This window comes from Eschrichtius robustus, chromosome 13, assembly GCF_028021215.1.
Source record: "Eschrichtius robustus isolate mEscRob2 chromosome 13, mEscRob2.pri, whole genome shotgun sequence".
NCBI lineage: Eukaryota > Metazoa > Chordata > Mammalia > Artiodactyla > Eschrichtiidae > Eschrichtius > Eschrichtius robustus.
Window position 1 is genome coordinate 8,537,035 of NC_090836.1, and position 10,315 is coordinate 8,547,349.

At 35.3% G+C, this 10,315-nt stretch overlaps 1 protein-coding gene across 2 annotated transcripts; it reads right to left on the reverse strand.

Annotated features, from left to right (window-relative positions):
- Positions 1-1,094: 1,094 nt before the first annotated feature.
- Positions 1,095-8,554, reverse strand: LOC137775508 (early activation antigen CD69-like). Of its 2 annotated transcripts, XM_068561439.1 has the most exons (5): positions 8,421-8,554; positions 4,571-4,693; positions 3,273-3,472; positions 2,810-2,913; positions 1,095-1,470 (listed from the first exon to the last, which is right to left on the reverse strand). In XM_068561439.1, exons 1-5 carry the CDS (start codon positions 8,482-8,484, stop codon positions 1,359-1,361), a joined length of 603 nt encoding a protein of 200 aa, XP_068417540.1. In that variant the 5' UTR covers positions 8,485-8,554; the 3' UTR covers positions 1,095-1,358. The 2 variants fall into 2 exon arrangements, with proteins under 2 accessions (XP_068417540.1, XP_068417541.1); XM_068561440.1 differs by lacking the exon at positions 4,571-4,693 and having other exon boundaries at positions 8,421-8,535.
- Positions 8,555-10,315: the final 1,761 nt, after the last annotated feature.

Sequence of the window (10,315 nt, forward strand, 5' to 3'; positions counted from 1 at the left end):
AGCTTATAAATAAATCCTTTCAAAGTGACTTTAGACGTCTCCAAATTTCTCTGTGCCTCTTCAGGGTGATAAACAATAAAAGAAAGAAAGTGATAGAGTCAAATATTTTTACATGACATAAATTCCTCTAAAGTCAATTAGAATATTTACTGACCTTTGGCTGTTTACAGCAAAGTAGATACAGCCCTTTGAAAACACACATGGAAACAACTTACAAAGTACAAACCATGTTATAAATCTAAGGCTTTACAATAGAAATGTCTTTGAAAAAATGTTACAGTATTCTGTTTCTTCCTTTCTAGCATGAGATATGTTTTAATATATTTTGAAGGAATGACCACTTTTTAGAAACCATTTTGTTTATTCTACTTTTATTTTAACATACATAAAAGCAGGTTATAATTGCACTGGATACAAAAGACAAACAAATAAACACACATATTGCACTTAGAAAATACTTCACATGAAGTATTGCACATGATAGAATAGATAGGAAAGGAGAATAGATCAGGAAAGGCACAAGGTTATAATCAGATAAGACTAGTATTATTCCAGATTTGAACAATACAGACTTTTTCCTGATAGAGATTTGCCACATCACATATTGCACATTTTCCAACACTTTTATCTGTTTTACAACTATTCCTCATATTCTTTGTTTTTGTCCTTATCTCTGTAAAACACTGTGTATAAGGCAATAAATTATGTACCATTGAAAAAGACAAGTCTATGCTGAAGAAGTGAAAAAAAAATATGATCACCCCATTCTTTGGGGGGCAAATGACAAAGTAACTTGACAAACTTCTTTAAAAAGAGAGAAACATTACAAAGCTTCATTTCATAAGCATTTGCCCATTTATATATGTCCTCTGAGTTCAAAAAAAAATGCATTTAGACTAAATATCTCTGTTGCCGGTTAAACTTTCCTTTGTTTACATTCAGTTTTTAATACTACTATCTAATTCCTTCATACAGTGCAAATGGGTGAAGGGCACACATCGTTCACAGTCATTCAACAATAAATAATAACTCTAAACTTAGTTACCTTATTATTTCTGAATTAAAAAATTATAAAGTGCATTCAAAAGCTTTGAAGTCATTTTTCTCATTCTTGGACAAAATTATCAGTCAACCTGTAACATTTTCAGCTCTTGGAAGAAGTATTCCACGGTGCAGATATTCCTGGAAATTTTCTCCCTCTTCTCCACAGTCTTGTTTGGAAGAAAGTTTCCAAAATGGTAAAAAGTTTTTTTCGCAAAGTCTTTATGGGAAACTTCTAACCATAGAGCGCCATTTCGTCAACACACATTTCCTTGAGTTCCATGATAGACTAGTATATCAGCAAATATGATTCCTCTTTATTTGGAGGGTTTGCTACATATCCAGTGTAAATTCTTTTCACATTCTGTGCTGCTGACCTCTGTGCTGTTCAGAAATGCACAATAGTTCTCAGATCCTGTAAGGTTGAACCTGTCAACGATAAAGAAACCAGAATTATTTTCAGTTTATCATTTCCGTTCAGTTACATGAGAATCAACTTTGTGGTGGTGGAGGTGGTGGTTTCTGCTTTTTTGTTTTCTCTTAGTAGGAATGCACGAGGCAAGTGTGCCAGTCAAATGATCACAGAGTAATCTGCAGAGACAGTAGACAAAGATCCAAAAGAATAGTAATGTGGAGAGAAGATCCAAAATTAAGAGTAGAGGGCTCCATTTGTTTGGTTGGTGTATCACCAGAGGAGTGACTCGTTCATTTCTGAGTTCACAAACCATTCCCAGAAAGTATAAACATTCAACAATCATGTACACTAGCACATACAGTTTTAGAGGGTAACAGTCACTGGTGCCCATTTGTGGGTGTGATACATACCAAGGATTCCTTTTCTAGAGATTTAAACTAATTTTCTGTATCGTTAATTTTCATACAACTATTTAGGGAGCTAGAAATTCTTTCAACTCTGAGTTTTCAGATGACAAAGATTAACACTAAACTTATACAATGTCCTTCAAACTTTAAAATGTACAGCTAGGGCTTCCCTGGTGGCGCGGTGGTTGAGAATCCGCCTGCCAATGCAGGGGACACGGGTTCGAGCCCTGGTCTGGGAAGATCCCACATGCCGCGGAGCAACTAGGCCCGTGAGCCACAACTACTGAGCCTGCGCGTCTGGAGCCTGTGCTCCGCAGTAAGAGAGGCCGCGATGGTGAGGGGCCCGCGCACCGCGATGAAGAGTGGCCCCCGCTTGCCGCAACTAGAGAAAGCCCTAGCACAGAAACGAAGACCCAACACAGCCAAAAATAAATAAATAAATAAATTTATAAAATGTACAGCTAATGGAAATAAAGTCAGCGTCTTTAATTCCGGGGCAGGTTTTCTCTCAGATCCATAGAAGCTTCTAATTAGGTATTGAAAATATTGTTCTCTATCCCTGTGGAGATGAGAACTGGGAAAGCAAAAAGGGAATTACTAGCTTGTCAATAAAATATAAATATGAGATAGGAAATGTTGGATTATTTTCCCATCATCATATCTATACCTGGAATATTTCTGAGTCTTATTCCACTCGAATTTGCTGAGATCAAATTACTAGAAGCATTGATCGTATGAATTCCAAGCAGATAAAAAGAAAAGAATGATAATATTAAAGCCCTTCTTTAAAGAAGTCCGTAGAGTATAGCATACAAAAGAGATTGTTAAAAGTTCTGCTTATAAAGAGCTCAACCTTCATATAGAACAGTACTTCTAAAGGAAAAAAGGAAAGTGGTTCCCTTGAACTGCCATCCTGGGGAGGATAAAGAGATATCTTGAAACTCACCAGTTATTAAATTTTTTGCCATTTGACCATTTCCACATCTGGTCGGCTTCATTTTTCAGCCCAATCCAGTGTTCAGTTCTACCCACATGTTGTTTTAAAAAGATCTTGAAGAAAGCACAAAGGAACTGAATGTTAAACCACCCCTCCTGATAAGTATGAATAAATCTTGTTTCTCAAATCTGCAACTCGTAGGCATGATAGCTAAGCTGATTATTTACTAGTTCTACATAGGTTCAGCTCATGTGGATTTCTGGCCTCTGAGTCTAAACAAATCACATTTAAAGACTGAATTGAACTCTCATTTTGACCTCAGACTGATCATGTGGCTTTCTGTGACTAAATTTTCCTGCGTGGGAGACAGATACAATGTCTTCCCTTAGAAGGAAACAAAAGGAAACCACAGATTAGCTATATAAAATAGAATAGCAATATCTTATGGAATTGTTTTTGAATACTATCTTACCATGTCCTCTTCAGAATCAATGACAGCAAGAGTGGCACTGTGTTTGGAGCAAAAGTTTTGGGCCAAGGTCCAGTTCCTTGTTTTCTTGGAAATAAGGTAGCATTTCCCCTGGTATAGTATCCAATCATCTGAGCATGAAGAAACATGGGTGTTTGGTGACACCGAGGACATATATTGGCCTGGACAGTTGTACTGGCCCACTGTGAACCGGAAAAGGGTTTGTTTTAGTAACACAAGAAACCAAATACCCACAGTGTGCAAAACTAGTTCAGGGGATGCTGTGCTGTGCTAGGTGATAAACGAAGAGAGGAAAGAAGGTGAATTCTTTTTTTTTTTTTTAATGAATTCTTTTTTTAAAAAAAATTTTATTGAAGTATAGTTGACGTACGATGTTATATTAGTTTCAGGTGTACAACATGGTGATTCAAAATTTTTATAGATTATACTCCATTTAAAATTATAAAAAAGGAAGGTGAATTCTGGAAAGAGTAAGAAGAAGGCAGTTTCTCACTTTATCTGATCTCTCATTGTGCCTAATCATCATTGTACTCGGTATAAGAAATAAGAGGGAGTCACTTTGGTCAGAAAGTGGAGGGTAAATTTAAAAATCTTGAAAATAGTCTTTGGACTAGAAAGGCTAAAATACATTAAAATTCCAGGTAAGGTTTTGCATCTGAATGCAGATGGGGAAGAATTTGAAGATGTAGTATATACAGACCTATATTGGAAGGTGGAGGAGAGAATACTTTGCAGAGGAGCAATTCAGAATGCAGAAAAATTTATGGCTGGGGATGTATCATAAAACTGCAAAATTTCATGTTTGTATAAAACACAAATGTGTCTTGGTATAGCTGTATGTTTCGAATACCATGACACAACTGACTCTCTGGGAGCTTCTAGATATATTCTATATCTATATATATATTCTGTGGCTTTTGAGATAAGAGACTGACCGATTCCTGATTAATCTATGGCTTAGATATTATTTTTTTCATCAACAATGAATGTGCAGCCCACATTTTTCCAGTTAAACGTCTATATATTTAGACTCTAAATCGGCCCCTTTTATTCCAGATTTAAACATCTGCTCACATGTAATTTTCTCCCACAGTATTGTATAAATCATAAGCACTTTTAATATTTCTAAAGCACTAGAAAACTAAAAAAACGTATGGCATCAATTATTCAAGGAATGTGGAATCATATTTAGCATTTCCTAGGAAATTGGCCATGTATGAAAAATGAGATTGTCCTAAATTAATCAGAACTTTTGATGAATTCATGAAGTGCAGACCCACCTGATAAAGCAACGAGAGCTATGATTAGAGAGGTGATGAAGACCACGTTCACTACAGCACATGGGATGGGAACTTGAATGGACCCTTCATGATATGCCGCAAAATGGGGCCTGGTGGCATTATCTGAAGACAGAAAGTAGAGGATGAATTCAAGAAGGCTATAGAAGTAAGAAAGAGACATTTGATTTTCTCTTGAGGCATTTAAAATAAAAAAATAGCTATATGTCTCCCCATCTTCTTATATGAAATTTATAAGTTAATTTCCCTCAAGTGTTGAGTGAATTTGGATAGTTTATTTTTGGCTAGAAATAAAACAATCCAGTCACAATAATGGTATCATAAAATATCTCCCCCAAATATGTACTCAGTAGCTATGAAAATTCTAAATATATCATAATTGTATTGTTTTAATCACAATAAGAACATTTAGTAAATACCTGATTACCCTAGAGGACATATAAAAAGAACATCCTATGTACAATCCCTTAACTTCTCTGTAGTTACTGTTTAAGGGAGATGGTATAAATGTGGGTGATATAATAAAATATGTTGAATTGATATAAAAATATATACAACTGGAATGACTAAAAATTAAAAAAAAGATGGATGGTACATTTTTGTGAATTTGGTAGATGTGAAGCATTGAAATTTCCATATATTACTGAATGGGAGAATAGAATGGAAAAAAATACTTTGGAAAACTATTTCTTACATAATTAAATATACACTTATCCTATGATCCAGAAATTCTACTCCTATTATTTTCTCAAGAAAAATGAAAATACATCTTCAAAATGTTTTATATAAGAATGTTCAGAGCAACTATATTCTTAACAGCCAAATCCTAGAAATAAACCAAGTATCCATCAACAGGAAAATGGATAAACAAATTATGGTATACCCATACAAGAAATTCTACTCAGAAATTTAAAAAATGGAACAACTGATGCATGCAACAAAATGGATGAATTGCAAAAAAAATGTTGAGCGCAAAAAATCCAGCCACAATTATATACTGTGTATATTCATTTATATGACATTCAGGAATAGCTGAACTAAACTTGATGATAGAAATGAGAAAAATGATTGCTTTTATGTGTTGGAAAATTAATTTGACTGGAAAGGAACACAGGGAAACTTTCTGGGGTGATGGAAAATGTCAAATGTTGATTGGAGTTGTAGGTATATCTCATTAAACTGTATATGTATGATCTGTGCATACACTGTATGTCAATTTTACCTCATTTAAAAATAATAGGTGAGTGAAAAATAAGATGTTTGTTTGAATTTTCCAAGAGAAGTTAAAATAATAGAGGAAATTTAACAGTACTATAGACGAAATATTGGGTGGAAATCAGTTTTTTCATTTATCCTTTGTATAATGCTAAAACCAAGTAAAAGTTTCATTTCATCAATGAGAAATATTTTTGTGGAAGGATTTAGAATATGAATATGATGTGAATGATGATTCTTAGTTACCAAAGAAAACCCTCCACCACCAACAACAGAGCTAGAAGGATATCTGTTCTAGGTTAGAAATAAATAATTGAGAAAGGAGAGAGGGGAATTTTGTGACTCAGAGTTTGAATTTGATTTTTGCTAGGATGAGCTTTCAGGAATTTTTAAAATTTGGCCTCACAAGAAATATACAGATTCCTATTATGCTCTCAAAAACTGAAATGTAAAATAACTACTTGAATGATATTAAAACTTACCATGAAAAATAGTCTCAATATGCAAAAATATCCTATTTTTCAGTATGGGTGGCTTTCATAATTAAAAGGATGTCTATACAGACACACCTTGAAATTCATGTATTTTTTTTCCTTAAAGCATTTCTTTAATGTTAAACTAGGCAAAGAGATGTTGCTTTCTTTCACAGTAATTTTGCTATGTAATGGATGTCAGCATCAACTGTTGCTTCTTCTGAGGATTGTTTTTCCCAGCATAGATCTGCATTCAGGTTTTGCAAGAGAAGACTTTACTTCACTCCTATCTGGTTCTATTTCTCTCAGCTTCTTAAAGCAAACCTTCCTTTTTTCACCAGCATGCAACTGTCACCGGAAGTAGCCTTTTGTAGCTAGGATAGCAAGTTCAGAACTCTCTGTGTAGTTTCACTTCTTACCATGTGAGACTCAATCATGGGGTTCAAACTCAATGCAGGGACAGCTCTGGCTCCTCAGCAAGTACCAACACATCCAAATAACTCATGCATGCCAGAGCCCATTGGCTTATCCATTGGACTCACTCTATTGGCTTATCCAGTGGGTAAGCTATGGAGATGATTCTCAGACTGTACTTTATATCCATTAGTGAGGGCTATTGTTACTCACGGTTTGACTCATCACCTAGGTAACAAAACACTCCCTTAAAAGCGTACTTCCGCTCTGATTACAAGCCCTGCCCATTAATGGAGAAATTGAAAAGAAATCCACTAGTACATATTGAATCACCAAGGGTGGTGCTCAATGATTGTTTATACTAACAAAGCAAGTACAAATAGCAGCGTAGTCTAAACATTCATAAATTAACTATTCAACAGAAAATTGGAATGATCTCAGGAATAGTTAAGAATTACTACAATAGTTCCTTCTTCTTTCAACTATGCTGTTTATTGAGTGGTTTTATTCTTAAATATATTTTTTCTTTTGGGCAGCTCAGCTGAGCCATCAAGTTATGGCTATCTGGTTACCAAAAAATTTGTGTGGCTTGTACTTGCTATCCACACTTGATTTTGTGTCCTTAAGTGAAAGATGGGTTTATCAGAGGTAATGAATGCTTTTCTAAAGCAAACCACTCTAGTAGACCCATACTCAGAAAACAATCCCTTCCTCTAGATGTTTTTAGCTCTGCTGTTCACAACACATTCTTTGGTACTGGTTAGATTTGCTTACAAGTAAACTCTAGTTCCTACATGCTAGTGTTTTGGGCACCTCATTAATTAGAGAGGAAGAGAGAGATAAATGAAACAAATCAAGAAAACCTCACCAAAACAAATTATTGTAAAACAATGGGAAAATCCTGGTAATAGAAAATAGAAAGGTCTGAGGACAGAATAGACAAATAGAAAAGAAGAAAAAGTACATAGCAAAGATGATCATATTTTGATGAAAAATAAAAGAAAGGAAGAAAAATATCTGATTCATGTAGAATTTGAAGCCCACGATTAGAAGGGTGAAATAGAAGAGCGAAATGGAGGAAAAGAGTCCCATAAAGAATACAGATGATTTCATTTTCAAGAATTCTTTCATGACTTTCTCCTAATAAATTACCATTGGACACTGTAAATGTTCAGATGTTTATATGGATATTCTCTCAAAAATTAGAAACCTTTGTTCCCAGCAACTGGAAGATGCTGTCTTGAGAACACAAGATAAGGTACACACAGAAAGCACAAAATGGTACAAGGTAAAGGCAATCAAGAATGTAATTGTTTCTGTGGAAAACAGAGTTTTCCATAAAGAGAGGCAGTGCTTCCTAGAGGATGGATATGGGAAAATGATGGACAGTTCACTGGGCTAGGGCAGTGAGATTTCTAATTAAATCTGAAGAATTGAGATGATATAAACTAAAACAAAGAAACAAACCTTTAGAGAGCTTCTGAAATTCACCCTTGTGATTTCCTCTCAAGCTTCTATTTTGTCTTCTCATAGAAAAAGAAATATTTACTTCTTCCCCATTTTCTCCTTTATCCCAACTGAAATAGAATGTAACCAAGTTCTTCAAAAGACAAGCTTCATTTTCCCCCTAACTACCATTATATACCATAGATAGATAGGTAGGTAGATAGATATAAATATAGATATATTGATAGATGCTACCAGTATATAAGGAGTAAGACCTGACTTACTTTGTTGTCTTCTTTTCAGATGCAAGGAGCTGGTCTCTGTTGCAGAACAATCTTCAGAATTCATCTTTATCCTCGTCACGATCCCTTGGTTAATCCCAGGTCAAGCCAGTCTGTAGTGAAAGTCTTTGTTGGAGCTCTTGTTCAGTCTCTGAGTCTCTGAGATATCTCAGCCTTTATATTCAGTTACGTTGTCTCCACCCGCTTCCTCTCACCTCCGGATCGTTCAGCTACTCCTGTCCTCTTTAATTCATGCTCTAGTGGCCCAAACAGTTTACAATGTGGTGTTGTGGTGAGCTACGGGTTTTCCCTGCTGTCTGAAATGTGCTTTCTCACAACTGTAGGTGCAGCGTGAAGAGACAAGCGAGACTTTCCCAGAACCTGAGCTATCCTTTCTTAAATTTGTAGAAAACAAATAATTTAGGAAACAGAATATCTAAGCAAAGAATTAAAAGTTAGGGATTCCTATCTTTGAGATGGAAATAATGTGGGGAGTAATATTTCCCTGGAATCCCATTCATTCATATAATCATATACTTAACAACTATTATTTTATTGAACATCTACTATGAACCTGACACCGTTTGGGGTTAGAGGATTTATTGTTGAATAAGAAAGTTACCATCTCTATTCTCACGGATCTTTCTCCAGTCTGGAAGAGTTTAATTTAGCAAGCTATAAACCGGCTTTCAGAAATGTGTCATTCGATTCTTCCCTGGGGACTAGTTTTTCAAGGTATCATTTAGTAAGTAGCTGGTTTAATGGAGGAAATAGAAACCTTGTGGCTAGAACTTCCTTTCTGTGTTCTAAAACTGTTTATCTTAAATGAGCTGTTTCATTTATCTCCTGTTAATTTTCATGTCATATTTTACTGTCATTTAAACTGCCCTATTTTTCCCCTCAGTAATACCTTATTCTAATTTTCTCCAATCTGCTAGATTATTGTTTTCATATATCTCTGACACTTTGGATATTTGAGAATGATTGTTATAAAAATATATTGCTGTAGTATCAGTATCATCCAGATAAGTTATTAAGGTCAACACAAAATGAATGCAGAATATCTGTGTCTAGTGATTTAAGGAGGGAATAAAAATATCACTCTGGTTAATAATCTTAGTGCCCTCAAATGTTATCATTAATGTGACTTTAGAGTACAGATATTCTGTTTTCAGAATAAAGCCTTTGTGAAAATGTTATGGTTAAGAGGGTAGAAAATTACCATCTACTGTAAGCTAGTCAGACCATCATATTTATTTGCTTACCTAAGACATGAAGAGGTACACGTTGGTCCTAAAACTCTCTATGTTCTTCTTTATTTTTCACTCAGTTCCTAGTATGTTTTCCACATAGCAGCTAGAGGGGTTGTTCTACAATTAAGTAATATCATTTTGGTGAGAAGTTCACTTCTTCACTTCTCCCACTCGACACAGCTTCTTATCAAAATTACCGTACAATCCAAAGACCTTCTTGTGTATTTGAGAAGACTTTGCTTTATCCATGATCTGGCCCCTGACGACCTCTCCTACCATAGCCACTGCCCTCTCTGATAGTCACGGCTTTGCTGTTCCACAAAAATGTCAAGCATCCTCCCACTACAGGGTCTTATGCATTTTCTCTAAAAGTTTCTTCCTCCATCTAGTTGCATGTTTTGCCCTCCCTTTAATTCAGTTCACTCACTGTTCAACTATCATTTACCCAGAGAGGTCTTCACTTGCCTTCTCTATGTAAAATAGAACCTCCTACTCTATGACTCCACATGACTTTATATTTCTCTATGTCACTTGTCAAGATCTGACATTACATTATTGTTTATCACCCACTTTCTTTACCAGACTGTAAGCTGCTTGGGGGTAAAGACTTTTTCTGACTTGTCCCTTCTGTGACTCTACCATCTG